Genomic DNA, 26,240 nt, shown 5'->3' on the forward strand with positions numbered 1-26,240 from the left:
TTTATGTAAAAAGTAACTTTTGTGACTTATCTAAAACTGTTAGAAGATGACTTTCAGTTTAAAGCGATTACGATGTTTTGCCCAAAAACATCATTGAATCTTTGTAAGACTGCTACATAGTTTGCTAATGAATTAATCCGAAGTAAACTATCATATAAATAACCGGTATTTACCACCTTTAGCTCGAATTTGACTTGCTGCCTAGCCATTTACATTAGCTACTGAAATAAATGCTAGTCTAACATGGCATTAAGAAGAAGAAGCCTTTATTTTGTCACATGTACCCTCAAGCACAGTGAAATTCATCCTCTGCATTTAACCTATCCTATCTGAAGCAGTGAACACATGCATGCACACACACAAATACCCAAAGAGGTGGGCAGCTATGCTACAGCACCTGGGGAGCAGTTGGGGGTTAGGTGCCTTGCTCCAGGGCACTTCATGTTAACCTAACCACATGTCTTTGAACTGCGGGGGAAACCAAAGCAGATATGGGGAGAACATGCAAACTTTACACAGAAAGGCCCCTGTTGGTCACGGGGCTCAAATCCAGAACCTTCTTGCTGTGAGGTGACAATACTAACTGCTACACCACCATGCTGCCCAGAAAACAAGCTAACTTAGTTAAATATAGCCAGTTAGTGTTGGCATCCCCCCCACACACACACACAATGGGAGCAGCTGGAAGTAGTAGTAGTGTTGGCAAATTATCAAAACCGACCTCAACATCCATCCATCCATCCATCCATTATCTGTAGCCGCTTATCCTGTACAGGGTCACAGGTAAGCTGGAGCCTATCCCAGCTGATTATGGGTGAGACGTGAGGTACACCCTGGACAAGTCGCCAGGTCATCACAGGGCTCCGGCCTCGACATGCTTTTTTCAAATTAGATTGCATTCATGCATTCTATGGAGGCCACAGAGACACTTCATTTTAGACAAGTCTTTGCTAACTTTCGTATATTGAAAGAAGCAGCCTTTATTTGTCACATGCACACTCAAGCACAGTGAGATTCATCCTCTGCATTTGACCCATCTGAAGCAGTGAACACACACACACACACACACACACACACACACAGAGCAGTGAGCAGCCACACTACAGCACCTGGGGAGCAGTTAGGGGTTCGGTACCTTGTTCAAGTGCACTTCAGCCCAAGGCCGCCCCATGTTAACCTAACTACATGTCTGTGAACTGTGGGGGAAACCGGAGCACACCCACATCGACACGGGGAGAACATACAAACTCCACACAGAAAGGACCCCGTCAGCCGCTAGGCTCGAACCCAGAACCTTCTTGCTGTGAGGCGACAGTGCTAACCACTACACCACTGTGCATTAAGACCTGGAGAAAGCAGTTACTTAAAATGAACGAATGACAAAGAAATGACAAAAAATATCCATAATATAGTGAGTCTTTTCAGTTTTATTGTAAATTACTTTGGAGCAAAACATAATTGACAACTGTGCAAATTGATTTTGGGAAAACAAGCATGTGTTTCATGTTCTTCAGCCCACATTCGACTTAGTACAGTATTATCTCTTCACACAAACCAGGTTCCATGAACAAACAAACAAACAAAAATAGTGTTACAGCTTTATGTATTATGAAAGACTTTGGCTTACACTATTCTTCTTTACCGAAATACAACAAGATAGACAACTTCACACTGCGGTTTAATCAAAATGGCTATAAAGCAACGACACCAACAAAAATCACTTTTTCAATATTATGTAGTCTTTCTTCAATGGCACAAATCAGGAGGTTTTAGCAGCACTGTTACTCAATCATAATTGGTAAGACTATTCAAATCTGAAAAAAATAATCATCAAATATTAGGAACACCGTGTGCGTATGTGTGTGTGTGAGTAAAAATGCTACATTTTCAATATCTAAGTGTGTACATTTCAGAAGCTGCAGGCTTTTGAATCAGCCTTATAAACTTCAAGCTTCCAGGAGGCACTCGAACATTTTTAAAGGCCATGTAGGAGTTTATAAGCTCGATTTTCTGTCCAATTTTAGCACAGTGTTACGTACAACTCTCAGCTGACCTTTAACCTGGAGTGTGATTCTTTCTCTTCTACATATAAAGTGCCATATTAATTGTTTAATAATTATGAGACAAAGTATGGCGTGACCTACAATAGACTGTACCAACTTTGAACAAGAAATTTAATGTATTACAGTGAGTGTGGGATGAATAGCAATGTATATAATAACACAACAGCCTGAAAAAATATCCTCTGACCGGAAATGTGTGCGAGATATATCGAGTTCGTTTCCAATGTTAAGTTGAGGTGTTGGATAAAGAGAGTTGTTGATGGACGGGTTTTGTTTTCTGCTCTTCGAACAGACAAACCCCAGAATCAAAACTACTTCTTCTCTGTCCACACTTGGTGTAATGGAAGCATTTAAACGAGCACAATGAAGAAAAATCACACACATAACACTCTGGAAATCCAAGGCCTCATTTATAGCAGAACAAAGTCCCCTGCGGTGGCCCCAGGACTGCGTGCATCTTTGATGAAGGGCCATTCTCTCTTCTCCACAGGAACAGACAGTTCGTAATCTCTCCCGTGTCCTTTCATAAATGTAAATGCTGGGTACTTCTCTTTCGATGAAGGCTGCAGGACCTAGCGTGTGCAATCACAGAAGCAGATTTATAATGAGTAAAAACTCGTCAAGTTACTTCAGATTTAAACATTATTTCCTAATAAATGTAGACAATGGCAAATATGAGTCAGGTGTGTCAGAGCAGGGCATAAAAATGTGCCAAAGTGTGAAGGACTGTTGTAGACCCAAGTCATGTGTTCCACAGCTAAATGCTGCCACCTGCTGACTGACTCTATACACACTGCAGTAATCTCAAGTTTAATCAAATTACAAGAAACAATATTTTTTTTTAAAACCTCAAAAACAAATACCCTCATAGTCTCAAAACCTAATTTAAAGAAGGCAGAGGTAATAATAATAATAATTATTATTATTATTATTATTATTATTAATTGCACGCTTAATGAGGAAAAGTTGCACCCTGAACAAAATTAAAAATAAATAAACTGATTGAAAAAAAAAATAATGGTTTATTTGCATTATCCAAAACAAAATTTGGCTCTTACAATGCTAAAAACTAACAAGGATAAAGAGACACACTTAAATAGGCTACGGATATAATCAAAAATTCTCAGAAAAAAAATACATGTATACAATCTAAAAGAAATCTAATTAATGATACTAATAACAGCATACAGCAACAAAAAACAATAACTAGATAGAGACTGTGACTAAAGGTCACAGTAATTTGTGTTAGCTATTACAAACTGAGACGTCTGGTCACCGTACCCTATAGATCTGGAACGGTAAGAGCTAGAGAATGACGCTTAGTGAGGAAAAGTTCCACCCTGAACAAAATTAAAAATAAATTATAAATAAATAAACTGATTGAAAAAAAATCATGAAAATTGACAGAGTTATAAGTGATTGAAAAAAATCCCGTTTTTCATGGATCATTCTGAATCAGTGATCCAGATCAGCACCAAAAGTCATAGCAACATAATTCAGCCCAGAGGTATTCTTCATGTGAAATTTGGTAATGATTGGTTGAAAAGTGAGGGAGAAATAGCATCCTAAAAATGTTAGGATAATAATAATAATAATAATAATAACAACAACAACAACAACAACAACAACAACAACTAGATAGATACTGTGAATAAAGTCACAGTGCTTTGCGCGAGCTCTTACAAACCGGGACGTCTGGTCACCGTACCTTAGATCCGGAATGGTAAGAGATAGCGAATGACGGTTAATGAGGAAAAAAAAAGCCCGTTTTTCATGGATCATTCCAGTTTGGTGATCCAGATCAGCACCAAAAGTCAAAGTAATTCAGCTCAGAGATATTCTGCATGTGAAATTTGGTGATGATTGATAAGTGAGGGAGAAATAGCATCCTAAAAAACGTTAGGAGAATAATAATAAGAATAATAAAGTAGAAACATCCTGAGTGAGAGTAACAATTTGCGCCAGCGCTGGTAGCTGAAATTATTAATAAGAAGAAGAAGAAGAAGAAGAAAGTAGAAAGAACCTGAGAGAGAGAGAGAGAGAGAGAGAGAGAGAGAGAGAAACAATTTGTGCCAGTGCTGCTAGCCAAAATTAAGAAGAAGAAAGTAGAAAGAACCTGAGTGAGAGTAACAATTTGCACCAGCGCTGCTAGCCGAAATTAATAATAATAAGACGAAGAAGAAAGTAGAAATATCCTGAGAGAAACAATTTGTGCCAGTGCTGCTAGCCCAAATTAATAATAATAATAATAATAATAATAAATAATAAAAAAAAGTAGAAAGAACCTGAGTGAAACAATTTGTGCCAGCACTGCTAGCCAAAATTAAGAAGAAGAAGAAGAAGAAGAAGAAGACGAAGAAAGTAGAAGGAACCTGAGTGAGCATAACAATTTCCGCCAGCACTGCTAGGCGAAATTATCAATAATAATAAGAAGAAGAAAGAACCTGAGTGAGAGTAACAATTTGCTCCAGTGCTGCTAGCCGAAATTAATAATAATAATAAGAAGAAGAAGAAAGCAGAAGGAACCTGAGTGAGAGTAACAATTTTCCCCAGTGCTGCTTGCGCAAATTAATTATAGTAAACAGGATCTAAACGCGGCGCAAAACCATGAGTAACTGTTATGTGCTCGAGTAAAAAGAACAGCAGCCAGCTGTAAACACTGTAATCACTGAACAAGGTAATCAGGAATGGGATAAGATACTGAATCATTAAAATCTATTTTAGACAAAATCGATTCAACTATTTCCTTATGTGAAATGGAGCAAAGTTTTTAAGTTTTCTAAGAACAGCTAGAGATCTTTGAGCTGATATCACTGTTCCACTTCAAGTTTTGATGGATCTCAGTTCCAAGGAGGCGAGTTGTGATAACCCTTTCAAGCACTTGTCCAGGAACAGAGAGATTAGCTTGGTCATCATCAAGCCGGTGAGCACATGCAAGTTGTTGAATTATTGCAAACGATAATCACAGGAATTTATTTTTTTACTGCTGAGAGGATCCAAAAGGTGTTAGATCAGATATAAAAGCAAATGATTGGTTACAAGTTATGTAAGGAAAAAAACATGACGGGGCATGCTGTTATAGGAAAATAATCATTGACAAGGTGCTGTGATGGTGAAGTTGATTATTTTCCTATAAATGCTTGCAACAAAGTGCTTTATTCTCCTTATACCACAACTATTTGCCAACAATAATACCTTTATCTGTGAAATGACACATCATGCGTCTTATCCGTTTATAGTTACTTTCATGTTGTCGAATGTTTCTGAAACAAGTTCATTCCTGTTCTCAAATATCACAGCTGGAAACAGCTGTTCCCTCATCAGCCTCTCTTTCTTTCACTCTTGAAGTTATTAGGTCAAAACTTGTCGCATGTTCTGTTACTGAGAAAATAAAAGGCCCTCTTTCAGAAAATATAACAGGACAACTTTACCACTGATTGTTAGAAAGTGTTGACATTAGAGACGCCTTTCAAAAATGTTACGTAAACATGTCCTCACAGAACACTTTACCATATGAACAATTACACGTCATATAGGCCCTTGTGTAAATTGTTACTATACAAACAATACCATATTAGAAAGACAGCATTAATATAAACCTGTGATTTGAGCTTCAGAGTAGCTGTTATAGAAAATTAATCACCTTCTGATCAATCAGACTTCACCAGCACTAGGGTATTCAGTGACCTCACAAATTATTACGCCAACGAGCGAATCGGTGTATTTAAGCCAACAGGTTGCAGTTAATCAGCTGTTATTAGTGTTTCTTGATATTTTATTCGAATGAAATTTAGTTCTATTAAAAGGTCATTTCTGTAGCAATAAAACATTTTTTGAATCATTAGGGATGCAGTGCTGCTGCACTGCAACCTATTGCCTCCCCTAGGGGAGTCAATAGGTTGCAGTGCAAAGCACGCAACCTCTTGTTCTTCTGCATGTTTCTTCTTAAACTTATTCATCTTCCGTACAAATTTTGATTCGTAATAACCTAATAACCGTACATCGCACACAGACAAACAATACATCAAAACGTGCGGCTCGATCGGACTCGGTGTGCTATTACTTTTTTCTACAGAATACGATTTTTTCGCGACATAGTCGCGAAAAAATCGTCAAAAATTTCCCATTCATTTTCTATGGAATTAATTGAAAAACAACGCACTTTTTCAAACATCCACTGCTCTGGCATGCTTTCACCTAGAGACATGATTCAAACTCTAAAACGTAGACAAACTTCTCCTGTGTGGATCTGGCATTCAACTTTTTTGCTAGGTTCTATACTTTTTGATCAGTCCCAGCTCAAACAGCATGAGCAAATCTGGAGAAATTCCGGCTTTATAATGGGTGTCTATTGCGTTACACACCAGTGGAGCTCGTTAAGTTAGAGTGTAGAGAGCTTGAAAAAATAGCTCAAACTTTCTCACTTAAACTGTGTTTTCAGCCACAAATTTCACTCTACAGACATAATTTTCTCAAAAGTAGTAGTCACACTTGTCCTGATTCACAGAATGTGTCCACCTAGCCGATAGGATTTACAGTTTTTGAATGAGAAGCCTCTAAGTAAGGAGAGGACAGCCACTCTGCCTCATTGACTCCCATTATAAACCTGGCAGAAAAGTCACTCGTTTTTAACTCGCTCTAGTGTCCACATTTTTTAGACTAGGGACAAAAAATTACATCAATGTGTTCAGGAGACCCTTGTGGTGCTCAATGTGAAAGAATTTTGTGAATAGCTGCTTTCATTTTCGAGTAAATCGTCAAGGCCTGTTCCTGAGCAAAAAACTGACAAGATTTTGTGTGACTCAGCGCACCTGCTGAGGACCGTCACCATGCCAACTGGGAGCAGTGAGGGAGCAGAGAGGGGAGGGGCTGCTGTCTCAAACACACACATAATCATACCATTGTAGAATCATAGCAAGTCACACATTCACAGCTAGCTTACATGAGTGACCAAACTGCTACGCACACTGCATCCCTCTCACGATTTCCCGCAGGGGAATTGTCGTCTCTAGTTAAAATTGGTCTAGGGCGGCACGGTGGTGTAGTGGTTAGCGCTGTCGCCTCACAGCAAGAAGGTCCAGGTTCGAGCCCCATGGCCGACGAGGGCCTTTCTGTGTGGAGTTTGCATGTTCTCCCCATGTCCGCGTGGGTTTCCTCCGGGTGCTCCGGTTTCCCCCACAGTCCAAAGACATGCAGCTTAAGTTAACTGGTGACTCTAAATTGACCGTAGGTGTGAATGTGAGTGTGAATGGTTGTCTGTGTGCATGTGTAGGCCCTGTGATGACCTGGCGACTTGTCCAGGGTGTACCCCGCCTTTCGCCCGTAGTCAGCTGGGATAGGCTCCAGCTTGCCTGCAACCCTGTAGAACAGGATAAAGCAGCTAGAGATAATGAGATGAGAAAATTGGTCTACACTTCGTGGAGATATGAGGGGTTCACCGCTGATGGCCCAGCCACAAAACAAGGAGACCGCATCTGTTCCCTGTTCAGCCCAGGTTCGGTGATGTTTTGGGTTGACGTGTTTGTAAATGGGGTTTCCGGGCGAATCCCGGGGATATACCACGATAATTTTCTAATAAGGAAGGTCACGTGACCCTGTCCTATTAGAATATTAATGAGCCTAAAATTATCCTCGTGGGGGAGGTAGGTTGGAATATAGCCGATTCAAGCCGTAATTTCTTTGATTTCAGTATGTTATTGATGAAAAACGCTTAAACCTCATTGATGATATGAAAATTGAAGGGATTTTACATGCATTACCACTGACTGTTTGGATACAATGCGAAAAATGTCTCCCGAAAATGATGGCAAATAACGCATCACCCCGCTGTTTTTCCAATGTTAGATTCATCCATGACCTTGCGTGATGCACTCGATGATGCACGCAAGAAAGGGAAGCTCACACATGACAAGTTCCTTGAGCGAGAGAAGCAAATCAAACAACAACAACAACAACACAACCATTTGGAAAGAAAAAGAATCACAGAAACAAAAGAAGACAGACAAAGAACAGAAGGAGCTGGTGGGAATGACAAGATTTGGTGTCATTATTTGGTTGGCCAAAATATTAAGAAATGAAGAAAAAAAAAGTGTTGCCAGGCAAAACAAACCTCGCCCAGTAGCACTTATGATAAATATGAAGAAAGATATCGCGAAAAAAATAGGTACCCTATGGGTCCATGTGGCTACTGCTTAGAAATAAAATTGTTTTCTGATCCCATGTGCATACAGTAAATATAGCATATTTCCTTATTTTTGAAATGTCCTTATTTTTGAAAGAAAAGCACTATTCTTTTCAATGAAGATCACTTTAAACTAATCAGAAATCCACTCTATACATTGCTAATGTGGTAAATGACTATTCTAGCTGCAAACGTCTGGTTTTTGGTGCAATATCTCCATAGGTGTATAGAGGCCCATTTCCAGCAACTCTCACTCCAGTGTTCTAATGGTACAATGTGTTTGCTCATTGCCTCAGAAGGCTAATGGATGATTAGAAAACCCTTGTACAATCATGTTAGCACAGCTGAAAACAGTTGAGCTCTTTAGAGAAGCTATAAAACTGACCTTCCTTTGAGCAGATTGAGTTTCTGGAGCATCACATTTGTGGGGTCGATTAAATGCTCAAAATGGCCAGAAAAATGTCTTGACTATATTTTCTATTCATTTTACAACTTATGGTGGTAAATAAAAGTGTGACTTTTCATGGAAAACACAAAATTGTCTGGGTGACCCCAAACTTTTGAACGGTAGTGTATATTTACTCTATGAGGCAGTAGCCACAAAACTGAAGCATAATCCAAAATTTAACAATTTAAAAATCATAGAAGTAAAATATACCAAGTGTCTGTACTTTATAATATTCTACTCTTACCTCTTACAGTTTTCAAAACAGAAACCTCCAAACTGAGGCTGACATACAGTACACAGGCTGTCGCCATGACCCAAACTCTCATTTCCCGGAAAAGGCCCGGCGCTAGAGCTCAGTGGAACGCACTTTCCCTCTGTAATAAGCATAAACATGTCTGAAAGCGATTTCTTTAGTCTAGTCAATTTATTTCGAATGGTGAACTGAGCTGTATACGCTCACCGGCCATTTTAATCGGAACACGTGTATGCGCATGCACAGTACGCGATTGTTTCACTCTTGCATTCTGACAGCACGATGACATAGTGGCTAGCGCCTCTATATGAGGCAGCAGCCACAACAAAAACGATTTTGACCTCTTTGGTGACCTTGACCGGATGACCCCCAAAATGTTGGAGGTTCTATTTGAGACCAATGGCAATCTATCCTGAAAGTTTCATGAAGATTGATCCAGCTGTTTTCCCGTAATATCGTTAAAAAAAACCAACAACAATGAAGCAAAGGAACCCAACCGAAAACAATACCTCTCCCCTGGTGGACTCCGTCCCGGGCAAGGTATTCACTCAAAATGACCAAAATGGGGTCCATTTAGGGCCCATTTCCCAATGCTGTAGAGTGTCATTGTGCCCATGCCTTTCTGCGGAACAGAAATCTTCATATCTTTGTCAAATCTTAACATAAATACCTCATTCTTGTTTTGCTGAGTTCATGTTACCCTGTAGAATGCAAATAATAGCGTATTTGACATATATTCACCCTCAGAGAAGAAGGAAAAAAAAAAAAAAATCACCTGAACACCCTACCAGCACTACAGTATAAAGAATATTTCTGGAATGTAAATGTTTTATTGGACAGCGAGAAGGGTCTTTCTGGATTTGAACCTGGGGTCAACTGGCGTCTTTCTGTGTGGAGTTTGCATGTTCTCCCCGTTTGGGTTTCCTCCATGAGCTCTGGTTTCCTCCCACAGTCCAAAGACATTTGGATTAGATAAACTGGCTACTCGAAAGTGCGCATAGGTGTGAATATGAGTGTGAATGGCTGTCTATCTCTTTGTGTTAGCCCCGTGACAGACCAGTGACCTGTCCAGGGTGAACCCCGCCTCTCACCCAAAGTCAGTTGCGACTGGCTCCAGCTTTCCCTGCGACTCTCAACGGATAAGCAACATAGAAGATGGATGGATGGAAGGACATATTGTATTGATATATTCTTAACACCTTTACATAAAGAATTTAAGCATTTTGGTTACTTGTGATAACGAAAGGTAAATGTGAAACCCAACACTAATGTATACATTTTGTCTTCTTCAGTTTTAACATAAGGGGATGTAAGCCAAGGCATCTGACTGTAGTGCTTCACAGAAAGTTTCATCTCATCTCATCTCATTATCTCTAGCCGCTTTATCCTTCTACAGGGTCGCAGGCAAGCTGGAGCCTATCCCAGCTGACTATGGGCAAAAGGCGGGGTACACCCTGGACAAGTCGCCAGGTCATCACAGGGCTGACACATAGACACAGACAACCATTCACACTCACATTCACACCTACGGTCAATTTAGAGTCACCAGTTAACCTAACCTGCATGTCTTTGGACTGTGGGGGAAACCGGAGCACCCGGAGGAAACCCACGCGGACATGGGGAGAACATGCAAACTCCACACAGAAAGGCCCTCGCCGGCCCTGGGGCTCGAACCCAGGACCTTCTTGCTGTGAGGCGACAGCGCTAACCACTACACCACCGTGCCACCCCCAGAAAGTTTCAGATAAGAATAATTTCCTATAATTATATAATACAGTATCATGTATGGCTGGGTTGAGTTTACTTTAAAGGGGCCGGCTCGCTCTTCCCAGAAGCCTCTGCACCAAGTAGCGAGTCGCCATTTTCACATCCATGGATAGTCCACTGTTTGAAAAACAATCCACAACAATCTGGTGATATCTTAAGCTATTGTCCATAAATTGTAATGTGAAATTGAAGATATTTTGTCAAAGGAGTTCTATTTTAAATTATTCTGACGAATCCATTCAGTTTTCATATGGTTACACAGTTGTAATGGACCAGAACCGGCCTCTTTCTGAAGGAAAGAAAATAATCAGCCATATTCTACTCACAACTTCAATGAGGAAACATTTCGAGACGAATTTTGAAGGGATCATTAACAGTGAATTTGCAGAGGTTTTGTACTCTGATGACTCCGCTATACTTGGGTGTATCAGTAAGGATGATGAGGCTGAGTACTGGGCTATGTGGAAAACTTTATTACATGGTATGACTGGAACCAACCATCTGCAGTGCAATGTGACAAGGACTAAAGAACTGGTGGTGGACATGAGAAGGAACAAGGCACCAGTGACCCGTTTCCATCCGTGTGGACATTGTGGAGGATTACAAGTACAGTGTCTTACAAAAGTATTCATCCCCCTTGGTGTTTGTCCTGTTTTGTTGCATTACAAGCTGGAATTAAAATGGATTTTTGGAGGGTTAGCACCATTTGATTTACACAACATGCCTACCACTTTAAAGGTGCACATTGTTCTTTTATTGTGACACATACAATAATAAAGATGAAAAAAAAAACAGAAATCTGGAGTGTGCATAGGTATCCCCCCCTTTCATATGAAACCCCTAAATAAGAGCTGGTCCAACCAATTCACTTCATAAGTCACAGAATTAGTTGATTAAGATCCACCTGTGTGCAATCGAAGTGTAACATGATGTCTGTATAAAATCAACCTGTTGGAAGGACCCTGACTCTGCAACACTACTAAGCAAGCAACATGAGAACCAAGGAGCCTCCAAACAGGTCAGAAACAAAGTTGTGGAGAAGTATAGATCAGGGTTGGGTTATAAAAAATATCCCAAACTTTGAATATCCCAGGGAGCACCATTAAATCCATTATAGCAAAATGGAAAGAATATGGCACCACTACAAACCTGACAAGAGAAGGCCATGCACCAAAACTCACAGACCGGGCAAGAAGAGCATTAATCAGAGATGCAACAAAGACACCAAAGATAACACTGAAGGAGCTGCAAAGATCCACAGCGGAGATGGGAGTATCTGTCCATAGGACTGCTTTAAGCCGTACACTCCACAGAGTGGGGCTTTATGGAAGAGTGGCCAGAAAAAAGCCATTGCTGAAGAAAACACATTCGGAGTTTGCCCAACAGCATGTGGCAGACTTCCCAAACACATGGAAGAAGATTCTCTGGTCAAATGAGACTAAAATTGATCTTTTTGGCCATCATGGGAAACGCCATGTGTGGTGCAAAGCCAACACCCTGAGAACACCATTCCTACAGTGAAGCATGGTGGTGGCAGCATTATGCTGTGGGGATATTTTTCATCTGCAGGGACAGGAAAGCTGGTCAGGACTGAGGGAAAGATGGATGGCACTAAATACAGGGCAATTCTGGAGGAAAACCTGTCTGAGTTGGCCAGAGGTTTGAGACTGGGACAAAGGTTCACGTTCCAGCAGGACAATGACCCTAGACATACTGCTAAAGCTACACTGGAGTGGTTTAAAGGGAAACATTTAAATGTCTTGGAATGGCCTAGTCAAAGCCCAGACCTCAATCCAATTGAGAATCTGTGACATAACTTGAAGATTGCTGTACACCAACGCAACCCATCTAACTTGAAGGAGTTGGAGCAGTTTTGCCTTGAGGAATGGGCAAAAATCCCAGTGGCTAGATGTCCTAAGCTATAGAGACATACCCCAAGAGACCTGTAGCTGTAATTGTAGCAAAAAGTGGCTCTACAAAGTATTGACTTTGGGGGGATGAATACCTATGCACACTCCAGATTTCTGTTTTGTTTTTTCATCTTAATTATTGTTCATGTCACAATAAAACAACAATTTTCACCTTTAAAGTGGTAGGCATGTTGTGTAAATCAAAATGGTGCTAACCCGCCAAAAATCCATTTTAATTCCATCTTGTAATGTGACAAAACAAGACAAACACCAAGGAGGATGAATACTTTAGCAAGACACTGTACCTGGAGGTACATACTGACAATAGACTGGACTTAAAATACAGAGTCCATATACAAGAAGGGCCAAAGCTGTCTCTACTTTCTGAGAAAGCAGAGATCCTTCAACATCTGCAGGATTATGCTGAGGATGTTTTATGAGTCTGTGGTGGCCAGTGCTTTCCTGTATGCTGAGGTGTACTGGGGTAACAGACTGAGAGCAGCAGATGCCAACAGACCTAGTAAACTGATCTGCCAGCCTGGTGGCATTGTGGGAGCGGAGCTGGACTCACTGGAGACAGTATCTGAGAGGAGGATGCTGGCTAAACTGTATCGTCCTGGACAATGTCTCCCACACACTCCATAACGTGCTGGCCAATCAAGGAGTACTTTCAGTGAAAGACTTATTCCCCAAAATGCATCACAGGAGGTCATATCTGCCCATGGCTATCAAACTTTTTACCCTCTCCCTCAGAGGCTCAGATATTCAATAGAAAATGGACTAGTCAATACTGCACCTGTGTAATAATTCCATTGTACTACATCCATCCACACTGTACTGAGGCTCAATAATTACATACGGTAACTATTCAATACCTCACTCAGTGTGCAATAACTTCTATGTACCATAGCTATTATTTACTACTTATGTGCAATAATTGTAGCAATAACTTGCTTTATTCCATCCGCATGGCTATTTTTCCTTCCACACAGATAGTTATGTGCAATATAATATTCAACCCCGCTATAACAAACTCCTTGGGGGATGTCCAAATAGTTCATTGTACTGAAAAGTTCATAATACTGAAATGGACCCACTTGTCACACCAAACACTAGTGTATATGCGAAATTTTAGGCACTTTCTCCTTATCACAAATTTCTGTTTCCGAGTCACTATTGCAGTTCACTGACTGAGTTAAAAGATCACAAATGGAGGCGATGATTTCTTCACCTGTTATGGAAATGACAGAGATTACCAGTGTAACGCTGTCGATGTCCACCGACTGACTCGCTATGTTTTCTAAATCTTCACCATTCAGTTCATTCGTGTGTAGCAAATCACCGATGATGTCAGCAGTCATTTTGTTCGTTTATCGATCCTTGGATCACCGTTCTCGATAATTGTTAGTGATCGACACCGAAGCGAGGCTCGTTAAGCCTTTATTTTATAGAAAACATGTATTATTGACTTGACTGCAGACTTTATTATTTATTGTTGGTCTCTGTTGGGAAGAGGAACGCATGGCTCAGTGTATCATGTAAGCAGGCGAATGACAGATATAATTACAGGAAGAGTGTTTCTTTACAAACATGCAGGCAAACAGTTCAAAAACGTAAGACAAAGGCAGAGTCGTAAAATGGGCAATGGTCAAGTGACACACAAACAGAATGGCGGAGGCAAAGACAAAAGGCAGAATCCAAATACACAAAACCAAGTCAAAACCAGAAAGGCAATACACAGATACAAGGCTTTGTAACGTGAGACACTAGGAGCAGTATGTATACTTTGCCAAGTCTGTGTGTTTAGAAAGTCTTTATAAGTGTGCGCTGTGATTGCGCTCTAATCTGGAACAGGTGCATAGTAATTAGTCCCAACAGCGCTGTGCAAGTTCTCTGAGCACCAATGAGTGTGAATGTGACACAGTGATTTTTTTTTTTTGAAAACTGACTCATTGTCCCTGAAAGCGCAAGACAAGAACTTAGTTCGTTATATGCAAAAGTTCATAGTAAAAGAGTTCGTATAGTGCAGTGGCGGCTGGTAGTCTTTCAAACAGGGGAGGCTGGTCGGTTACGATATTTCCAGATTTTAAAAGAAAAAAAACACATCAATTTTGCCCATACTCTTGCCTCTGATCTGGCTGATTGTTGGCAGCGTCACAAACTGTGAAATAACAGGTTCTTTTGGCCCATTAGCCTACTGTCGAATATACATGATGGTGGTGTTGGGGGGGTATAATTTAACATTTTATACTTTAAAATTGTGGCACGTTGTTTAAAAATTGATCATTACTGAAAGCAGCTCTTTGTCAGGAGCCTCAGCAGTAACAGCAGAGTGTTCTGGAATAGGCACAAGCACTGACCTTGGGGAGCCAAACATAGAGCTGGGTGCCACACATTTCATTCAATGACACTTTCCCTATATTTTACTTATTTTGACTGAGAAATGTTTTATTGACAATTTTGATAACCCTTCACTTTTAATCCAGGTCTGTAGCGTGAAATGTTCTCGGCTGTGTTTTTGTTTAAAAATGTTTTCCAAATTGTAGCTGTGTTTAATTCATATCCAGAAAAATATATATTCCAATATAATATACTCAGCATAAACATTTTAAATAGATTCTATATTTTTGGTCCATCCATGACATATTACTAAAGTAGCCTATTTACTGTTGTTGATGTGGGTCACTTGCTGTTAGCCAATTCACTTTCTCGTACCAGGAGAGCTGAAAGGAACGAGTATTATTCCCTACCTTTTTCACCAAGTCAATTTGAGGCGTTGGTCTACCCTGCTCTTTAATTTTAATTTTTTCCTCGAAAGGAAGACTGGCAAATGGCTTCGCCAAAATTAAATCAGCAATGCTTGGCATCCGTGTGCAGCTTTCTTGCTAGCTGACTAGCCCCCTCAAGTTCAAGTTCAGTCACTCAAATAAACAAAATTTCTGGAACTAAGATAGCAAACTTGACAACACTATATTTACACTTTATTTACAATGAAAATATATACAAACTAAAAAAGCTGGTAGAAACCGTATGTAATGAATGAAATCGAAATGTAAGCTGATCTCTTACAATACACCACACCACTTGCGAATCCGCATGGGACTGAACTGAGATTCACCGCTGCCTGTCTATATTTGAAACGAGCTGTCAATCAAAGAAAATATCCGGCCGCTTTCACCAATCACCAGTCTCCTCGCGGAAACTGCCATGTCCCTCCCACTGTGAGGCTCGGAGTCCGTGGGCGGGCATTTTCTCAGTATTTGTCCAATAATCGTCTTGCATTTTGAGATTGAAAAGCGCATAGCTCCCGAATGCCATTGAAGTCCACTGAGGCTGGGAGTCCGGTGGGCAGGCGTTTTCGCAGTATTTGTCCAATAATCGTCTTGCATTTTGAGATTGAAAAGCGCAGAGCTCCCAAAAGCCATTGAAGTGCACTGAGGCTGGGCTGCATCGCGCTGTCACGAGGGGGAAAAACTCACGCACACATTAGGCGAACTGGGGAAAGTTATAACGGAATGATTTCGCACTGTAGTTGGGTTGAGCACATATATTTCTATGATTCTGGATCTGAAATAGCAATGTTATAAGGTCGGCTATAACATAATCCTAGCGCAATTCATCCTACACGATGCTCGTCATTTTTAGAGGAGGCTGAGCCTCCCTCGTTGTCTTAGAGCAATCGCCCGTGGTATAGTGGGGTTGCGGTGTACATGGTTTACATCTGACACTTTTTTTTATATTTTTTTTACATGTATTTAAAGGTCTCGTTGCATTGTTTTTTTTCATTAATTGTGCGGTGGTCTCTAGTATGAATGAATGCCCTGTGAGCCGGTTTTGGTGAAAAAAATGCTGTGGTTCTCCTGTTTCAGGCTGTTCTAGTTTGGCAGAGGAGTGGGTGGCAGGAGAACGACAGGATTTCAGCTCTTACTCATTAATATTCATGACATGTAAACGTGTTACCTCTGATTGGCTAACAGCAATCAGTAAACACGCTACCTCTGATTGGCTAACAGCACTGTGATACTACCTCCAGTAGGTCAGAACAAGCGGATGTGGGTGTCTTTGTAAAAACTGTTTTGATCGGCTATTATGGGCTCGACGTCGATGTTTTGACCAATAACAATGTAGATAACACGAATTTTACATCACATTCAACGAGATTTAAACGAGACTAAAGATGGTGACTTACAAATAATGTGTAAACATCGTTGGAGTTAATAAAGTTTGAACAGCATGAAGGAACATACCCCAACCCCCCGAAATTAATAATAAAAAAAATTCTCAATGGATTTGGCATAATATAAAAAGGTCGTTTTTTACTCAGAAAAAGCGGAAAACTCTCATCCCTGCCTAGCTTGTGACCATGTCATGCATGCTAACGTGGAGAATATGAACATGCTATTTTGTAACAAAAACCTTCGAACAAAAAGTTCGTTTTACTTCCAGCTTGTGAGCTGGTGGTCGATCGTCTTGACGGCACAGATCCAGGGATTAAATACAACCTCGAAGCAAAACCACTACTGAAGGCACCGAAGTTTGAAAAGTCACTGTGGTTGAAATGATCAGAACACAGTACTAACGCTGCATTATACTTCGCTGGTGGTGTTCCAAAGATAAATTCCAACCATTTCTTCTTCAGCTCTTCTATCTTGGGCAAGAAATGCAACGTTGATGTGTTACTGCCACAAATAACACAGGCACGAACTTGTTCAGACATGTTTTCAACTTGCTGTTAGGTCCTCTTCGTTAGCTACTGACGAGATGGGCTCTGCTATCCAGTGTTGCCAGATACTGCTGACGTTTTCCAGCCCAAAATATGTTCAAAATCCGCCAAAATGCACTTAAAACCGCCCAATCTGGCAACACTGCTGCTATCTCTCCTCGCGCTTAAATCCGAGCTTTCTTCCCGTGGGCGGTCGCAAGCCAAGGTGGGCGAGGCCATGAATACTAATTTTCGAAGTGACGTAAGTTCGTAGGGCTTTTTCAGATCCGCTCGTTTTTCTGACTATTTTCTTTCATAAGCTAATACAGGGAATGGGGGTAGAATTACATTTTCACATGCAGCATGCATCTGCAACTCGGAGTGAACTATGGTATTTCAAAAAGAGCCAGTATTAAACGTTTTTGGTGGAAGGGCACCTTTAACAATTATTCAACAAAATTGAGTTGTACATGAGCTGACAGCCGATGAGGTGCGTAGCACCAAGGTGGCTATAAGCCATATACAATGAGATTGAGTGGAATAACTGTTTTATTATATCCATATAAGATAAGATAAAACTTTATTAATCCCGAGGGAAATTCTTGTGCCAGAAGTCGCTCTATAACAAAACAGCATAATTTAAAATACAACAGTACAAGCTGGAGGGGTAAAAATAAATAAAATTAAACCCTGATAAGAACCGTACAAGGAATAAATACTTTATATATAAAAAAACAAAACACTGCCCAGTAGAAATACTGTAGGTTACATATGGGGAATAGAAAATGCAAATACCAGTCCCTTGATGGTTAGCATTCTAATGGTAGAAATAAGATAAGTTATGTAAGAGACTAAGAGGCTGTCCACACGGCAACGGATTCAGGTGAATCTGATAAAATTGTTTATCGTTTCGGCCTGGCGTCCACACGGCACCGGCGTTTTGGGTGCCCCAAAACGATATTTTTTGAGAACGGGTTCCAGAGTGGAAAAATCTGGCAACGGCGCCGTTGCGAAGTCATCTGGATGAGTAGAACGGATTTGTTTACGATGATGTCACAACCACATGACTAGAACAAGCAGCACTCTCGCTGTTTTGTATGAACCACTGCATTGCATTCACTTTTGTATACAGCTTTTCTTTTAAATAAACAAGTAACTGAACCATTTCTTGAATTTCCTTTTTTTATTGGATAAGACTGCTTTTCAAAATGTTCACACACAATATAAAAAGTTATATAAATTATATAAAAATGCTTTTCAAAATGTTCACACACAATAAGAAAATTAAGTTATATAAAACTATGCACACTAATAAAACTAATTTGTACACACAGAAGGCACGATTTCCTCGCGTAGTCACAGCCATCTTCTTGTTGTTGTTGTTGTGTGCTTGTTCCTGTGAGTGCTTCACGCCGGGTAGAAGAAGGGGTTTATGCGCATGCGTCCTACTTCTTCTATTGTTCTGGTGTCTCCGATGGGACCGTCTTACAGCACACGTAGAGGTGTGGCACGTGTATTGCATCGTTTTCAGCAAGCGTTGCCATATGTACCTGATATTTTACTGATCCGTTGCCCATGTGGACGCGATTTTTTTTTTTAACCCTAATCTCGTTGCCGTTGTCGTGTGGATGTAGCCTAACCTAATGGTGAAAGTGAATATTGCACACAGCACATCTCATCTCATTATCTTTAGCCGCTTTATCCTGTTCTACAGGGTTGCAGGCAAGCTGGAGCCTATCCCAGCTGACTACGGGCGAAAGGCGGGGTACACCCTGGACAAGTCACCAGGTCATCACAGGGCTGACACATAGACACAGACAACCATTCACACCTACGGTCAATTTAGAGCACACAGCACATGAAAAAACATTATTGCGCATGACCACTCAGAATATTGCACATGATATAGGTATTATTTGTGCATTCACCTTCACTGGATTTTGAGAAACATTTTTATTTTTTGCAAATTCGATAAATAAAATCTTTATACAAAACGTCCGACAAAATCATTTCCGCTGAGGCAGACTTCTTAAAAACCTATCGATAGCTGCCTGAATTGACTAGGTGTTGTTTTTTTGTAGAAAGTGCCATCTTGCCAAGGTATAGAATAACTTTAGACATTTATTTAATTCTTCCTTGGATATTTCAGTTCTGTAATTTTCAAACTTCTTTGAGCTCTTGAACCAGTCTAAAAAAATTCAACAAATTTTAATGCTTAAAGCTGAAGAATGTAAACAAACCGGCAAAATTTGTGAAAAAAATGCAATAATAATAATTCTTGAATTTTTTTTTTAAAGATACATCCTTACCGTCAAATACTTTCATTCCATATTTTGTTGCTTTTTTGTATTTTTAAGGGTTTTGTTTTCAAGTAGAGTTTTTATTTCGTCCTCGGTTGGTTCAGCAACACGCGCCGCCATTTTGTTTTTCTCTACTCACGGTATACGAGCTGATAGCCTAGTGGTAGAGTAGCCAATCAGAGTGCACAATTGCTCATATCCAGTGAATGTACACTGGATATAAAAAAAAAAGTTTACACACCCCGTTAAAATTATATATATATATATATATATATATATATATATATATATTTTTTTTTTTTTTTTTTTTTTTTTTTTTTTTTTTACATCAGAAAAACCTGAGACCACAATAAATTATTTCAAAACTTTTCCCACCTTTAATGTGATAACCTATACAATTCAAATGAAAAACAAATCTGTTACAGAGGAAAAACAATTTAAAAAAAAATGTACAATAAGTTGGTTCCATAAGTGTGCACACCCTTAAACTAATACTTTGTTGAAGCACCTTTTGATTTAATTACAGCATTCAGTCTTTTTGGGTTCACGCCTGCCCCTGCCATCAATTAAAATGACTCTGATTAACCCCAAATAAAGTTCAGACATTTACTCAGTTGCTCCTCCAGCAAAAGCCAGGGTTCACAGAGAGCTTACAAAGCGTCAAAGGGATCTCATTGTTGAAAGGTATCAGTCAGGAGAAGGGGACAAAAACATTTCCACGGCATTAGATATACCATGGAGCACAGTGCAGACAGTCATCAAGAAGTGGAGAAAATATGGGACAACAGTGACATTACCGAGAACTGGACGTCCCTCCAAAATTGATGAAAAGACAAGACAAAAACTGGTCAGGGAGGCTGCCAAGAGGCCTACAGCAACACTGAAGGAGCTGCAGGAATTTCTGGCAAGTACTGGTTGTGTACTACATGTGACAGCAATCTCCTATATTCTCCATATGTCTGGACTATGAGGTAGGGTCAAAGAAAAACATCCAGGCCCGACTAAATTTTGCAAAAAAAATACATCAACTCTCCCAAAAGCATGTGGGAAAATGTGTTATGGTCTGATGAAACCAAGGTTGAACTTTTTGGCTACAATTCCAAAAGGTATGTTTGGCACAAAAACAACACTGCGCATCACCAAAAGAACACCATACCCACGGTGAAGCATGGTGGTGGCAGCATCGTGTTTTGGGGTTGTTTTTCTTCAGCTGGAACAGGGGCTTTAGTCAAGGTGGAGGGAATTATGAACAGTTCTAAATACCAGTCAATTTTGGCCCAAAACCTTCAGGTGTCTGCTAGAAAGCTGAAGACGAAGAGGAATTTCATCTTTCAGCAGGACAATGTCCCCAAAAAGTTTTGGAATGACCCAGCCGGAACCCAGACCTAAATCCAGTTGAAAATCTGCGGGGTGACCTGAAGAGGGCTGTGCACAAGAGATGCCCTCGCAATCTGACAGATTTGGAGCACTTTTGCAAGGAAGAGTGGGCAAATATTGCCAAGTCTAGATGTGGCAGGCTGATAGACTCCGACCCAAAAAGACTGAATGCTGTAATTAAATCAAAAGATGCTTCAACAAAGTATTAGTTTAAGGGTGTGCACACTTATGCAACCAGCTTACTGTACATTTTTTTCCCCCTCACAGATTTTTGTTTTTCAGTTAAACTGTACAGGTTATAGGTCACATTAAAGGTGGGAAAAGTTTTGAAATTATTGATCGTGGTCTCATTTTTTTTTTTTACATCAGAAAAACCTATCATTTTAACGGGGTGTGTACACTTTTTATATCCACTGTAGTTTTAATAATCATACGTTTTACAGATCTGTTTAATACTGTAATTCCTTTTTCTCTACTTGGGTGTGAGCAACTGCTGATGCACTCAATTTCCCCTCGGGATTATTAAAGTATTTCTGACCCTGATTCTGTTTTGCTGTACAGAAAGCTGGCGCAGTAATGATCACATGATTTTAAAACAAAAACAACGACCTGGATTCTGGGAAGGGTGAGTCGGCCCCTTTACACACTGACTTGGCTGCTTTTGAACTGGAGTATAATGCACACCTCACACCGTTACACTTTGCCAGACCAGTTGCAACCGAGACAGTCGTTCTCTTCAGAACAGCAAGTTTCACTCACCTTTGACAGCTCACTGCTAATTCTTTCATAATCTTGAACACTTTTGGAGTAGAACCCAATCGTGCAGCTTGGGTCCATTTTAATGAAAGGCATCTTCTTTGGTGATGGACAATGATATGACTGGAAAGGAGGGGAAAAAAAAAAATCAAGCATGGTCATGAAATGTATTTAAGAATAACATTATAATTGTGTATAAATGTGATCTAGCGCTATAGGAGAATAAAATCCATCACACTCCAGGTCATTCTGTAAGTAGCAAAATACAAACCTCACATGTCCATGTGAACCAGACAGAACAAATAAAGGCCTCAACTTGGCCAAGGGAAATGTCTCATCTCATCTCATTATCTGTAGCCGCTTTATCCTGTTCTACAGGGTCGCGGGCAAGCTGGAGCCTATCCCAGCTGACTACGGGCGAAAGGCGGGGTACACCCTGGACAAGTCGCCAGGTCATCACAGGGCTGACACATAGACACAGACAACCATTCACACTCACATTCACACCTACGGTCAATTTAGAGTCACCAGTTAACCTAACCTGCATGTCTTTGGACTGTGGGGGAAACCGGAGCACCCGGAGGAAACCCACGCGGACACGGGGAGAACATGCAAACTCCGCACAGAAAGGCCCTCGCCGGCCACAGGGTTCGAACCCGGACCTTCTTGCTGTGAGGCAACAGCGCTAACCACTACACCACCGTGCCGCCCGCCAAGGGAAATGTGTTTTCGAAAATTTTTTCTTTCTTTCTAACTTTCTAGTTTTAACAGCTATGACAGACAGGCTACACTGCAAAAAATAAAAATCTTAGGAAGTTTATTTGTCTATTTTCAAGTCAAAACATCTAGCCACCCTTATTATAAGACATAATTGCCCAACAAGCAAAACCTCATTTAGCTAGAAAGGCTAGTTTTTAGACAGTCCATCTTGAAAATCTTGTATAGACAAAATGTCTTGAAAAAGTCTTATTGGGGCGTCGTGGCTCAGGTGGTTAAGGCGCCATACCATGAATGCGGGCGACCCGGGTTCGATTCCGGCCCGAGGTCATTTCCCGATCCCTTCCCGTCTCTCTCTCTCCCGCTCATTTCCTGTCTCTACACTGTCCTATCCAATAAAAGGTGCAAAAAGCCCAAAAAAAATATTTAAAAAAAAAAAAAGAAAAAGTCTTATTTGGAGCACCTTTGAAAATAAAACAGTTTTTTTTAAAACAAGTAAGTACATTTTGGACATTTGTCAAATGCGGTTCATCTTGTTTCAAGGAAAAAAAAAACAAAGTATGCTTGTTTTGGGAATAAATGAACTTTACTGAAATCTTTGAATCTTGCCCCCAAAATGCACTGTTGCTTTGGCGCTGTGCAAGCACTGGAAGTCAAAATGCGTAGACTTTTAAAAAAAAATTTTTTTTTTGGTGCCTGAGGTCCTGGGGAAGTGGAATCTTAAGAGATGTTTTAATGTTTGAATGTTGAAATGGTAAAAAAAAATAAACTTGTTGCAATGCTACACGTGTCGTCAACTTGATTCAAGATAGTCTCTGGTCTCATATCTAGAGTATTTTACTAATTACAGGTCACAAAAGGAGAATCTTTTAAGCTAGCAATGCTTAGTTGTAGAATTTAACAATCCTAATATTAGTATATTTATCTTAAATTCAATTTTTACTGCTAAGACTTTGTCATGAATTTAAGTGAAATACCCTTAAAATGAAATAAATAAAAATGACTTGAATGGCTAAATGTAAGAAGTACGATCTTGTTATAAGAACTCATCTCATCTCATTATCTCTAGCCGCTTTATCCTTCTACAGGGTCGCAGGCAAGCTGGAGCCTATCCCAGCTGACTACGGGCGAAAGGCGGGGTACACCCTGGACAAGTCGCCAGGTCATCACAGGGCTGACACATAGACACAGACAACCATTCACACTCACATTCACACCTACGGTCAATTTAGAGTCACCAGTTAACCTAACCTGCATGTCTTTGGACTGTGGGGGAAACCGGAGCACCCGGAGGAAACCCACGTGGACACGGGGAGAACATGCAAACTCCACACAGAAAGGCCCTCGCCGGCCCCGGGGCTTGAACCCAGGACCTTCTTGCTGTGAGGCGACACTACACCACCGTGCCGCCCTTCCCCAATCTTATTTTGGAATTATTTCATCTAAAAACAGGTTAGATTTTTCATCTTACTTTAAGAAATCTTACCAAGTCAAATTTGACTAGTTCCACTGGCAGATTTTTTTTTTCACCTGATTCTAGCAAATATGCTTTCTTTTAATCTTTTATTTCTTATTTTTGAAAGGCCATTTTTTGCAGTGTAAAGGAATGGATCGGTATTTCAGGCTGTCATGCTGCATTTTACCACATACAAAAATATAAAAACACTTTATCACGCCCACAAAAAAAAAAAAAGGCCAACACACTCGCAAGGTATGTTCGAGCTGATATATCTAACTGAACATATTTGAAATTCTGCTTGCCTTTTTTGCACAAGACATGTCCTAGATGTCAGACAGAGGTGTAAATCGACTCGCGTGTGTTCGGTAATTGAGTGCAGAGGGCTTCTTTAAAATTCATACCCTTAAGTACTAACAGAAACTATTAAATTCACATCACTAGGCAGCGGTCAGCTTTTTTGCAATTCCACATTACCTGCAGAGGAAAATTGCTTGTGCTGACATCCACAAAAGACTGACAGTAATGAGGGTCCATGTAAATCATGCTGTCATCTACAAGGACAAAACAAAAGACAAGTTATTCAAAAAAAACACCACGGTTATAATAATGCATATCCTTCCCCAATTTCTATGCAGAGCAGCTCAAAGTCATGCACAGATTGTCTTAGGCTCCTAACAAATGAACCCCAGCATGGATTTTTTTTTTTCTTTTTCCTGCTTAGTCCTTCACAAACTGGAATGGATTAAACTCTTTTTTTTTTTTTTTTATTCCAATCTAGTTGCACAAGTGCATCTGTGACACACCGAAGTGGATTGTCATTTAATTTTTTTGGTGCAGGAAAATTACTTTCACAAACATCCAATTATATTGTGTCATTTGCATATGATAGATGTACGTGGCGGGTCGGATCTGGCAGGGAGAACGCTTTCACTTGTCATCAGCCGGGTTTTAAATTGCTAAAATGTAAATGGGTAAATATTGACTGCTCGCACGTACAACTGAAAGATCCTACTCGCAGATCAAGGTGATGGAGAATGGGCTACTTCGGGTGGCACAGATGTTCATACATGATGGATGGAGCACCATCCATCATAAAATAAACTCTGCTTCAGCTCTGACGTTCATTTCTCCCTAGAATCCTTTAACTTGTTCCATATTTGCAAATTATGCAAAAAAAAAAAAAGAGCTCAAATTAAGACTCACCTTGAAATCCAACAAAGTAGTAAGCCTGTTTGGGTTTCCCTCCAATGATACCGATACAGTATTCCAAGCTCAGGATAGCCTGAGGAAATAATTTATTTTAATCACTTTAAACACTATTATCATCTCAAGGACAAGCTTTATTAAAAATTGTATTTAAAAAAAGCAGCAGAAAATGGAGCATTTACACCATCTACCCACCCACACTCCCAGATACAGTGAGCTTCAAATGAACTCTGGCAGTAGAGTACAAGGCTTTGAGCACATTTATTTCATAAATTAGGCCTCGGTTATCAAGCTGGATACCGCGAGTTGGCCTAGTGGTTAGCGTGTCCGCCTCTTGATCGGGAGATCGCGAGTTCTGCTCACGGTCGGGTCATACCAAAGACCATCATAAAAATGGTACCTACTGCCGTCTGGCAAGGTACGCTACAATACAGATGCGAGTGGGGAGTCAAACTCTCGTGGTTACCAGAGGACCAGCCCCCCACTGTAACCCTAGCTATGTAATAGGCGAGAGGCCGAGGGCTACGGAAACGGAGATCGGCGCCGCCCTATGCGCCACATGGCGTGGGAAGGACTTTGATTGATTTGATCAAGCTGGATACAAAACAAGTTTATTGGTAAATCATTCACGAGAACATTTGAGGTGTTTCACAGTCAGGGTCCACAAGTTTGTGACTAACATAAAAAAAAATCAAGTTCAATTTTTTGGCACAGTTTGTGAACTAAATGAGGCCCTTGACTGTGCCATTTAAATTCCCGGTGTTGTTAGTGGCAAGAATATGTAGCTCATATACAAACAGCACTGTCTTGTTACCTGGCTAATGGTGAAAAAGATTATTCTTTTTCCAGAGAGGACAATTTTTGACAGACAAACATCATGTTTTTTGTTGGTAACCATTGTAGCTCATTTTAAGAAGCTAAGTGTATAACCTTATATGCCAGTACATATATGGACCTGGACTTTCAGAATCATAAGCTACTTGTATAAGAACTGATTTTTTTTTTTACTTTAAAGGTAGACTGCCTTTCATATTTTTCAAGTCTAGGTCATAAAAAGAATTTTCCCCGACACCTAATTATTTTTGTTTAGTGGCTCGAAAG

At 40.3% G+C, this 26,240-nt stretch overlaps 1 protein-coding gene across 1 annotated transcript in view; it reads right to left on the reverse strand.

Annotated features, from left to right (window-relative positions):
- Positions 1–1,407: 1,407 nt before the first annotated feature.
- atg4c (autophagy related 4C, cysteine peptidase) overlaps positions 1,408–26,240 on the reverse strand; it is a 60,855-nt gene continuing 36,022 nt past the window's right edge. The window contains exons 8-11 of the mRNA XM_060919935.1: positions 25,137–25,215; positions 24,408–24,484; positions 21,761–21,880; positions 1,408–2,635 (exon numbers count right to left, since the gene is read on the reverse strand). Coding sequence (XP_060775918.1) covers positions 2,474–2,635; positions 21,761–21,880; positions 24,408–24,484; positions 25,137–25,215 — 438 coding nt within the window. The 3' untranslated portion in view covers positions 1,408–2,473. The remainder of the gene's footprint in view (positions 2,636–21,760; positions 21,881–24,407; positions 24,485–25,136; positions 25,216–26,240) is intronic.

This window comes from Neoarius graeffei, chromosome 4 (assembly GCF_027579695.1).
Source record: "Neoarius graeffei isolate fNeoGra1 chromosome 4, fNeoGra1.pri, whole genome shotgun sequence".
Classification (NCBI taxonomy): domain Eukaryota; kingdom Metazoa; phylum Chordata; class Actinopteri; order Siluriformes; family Ariidae; genus Neoarius; species Neoarius graeffei.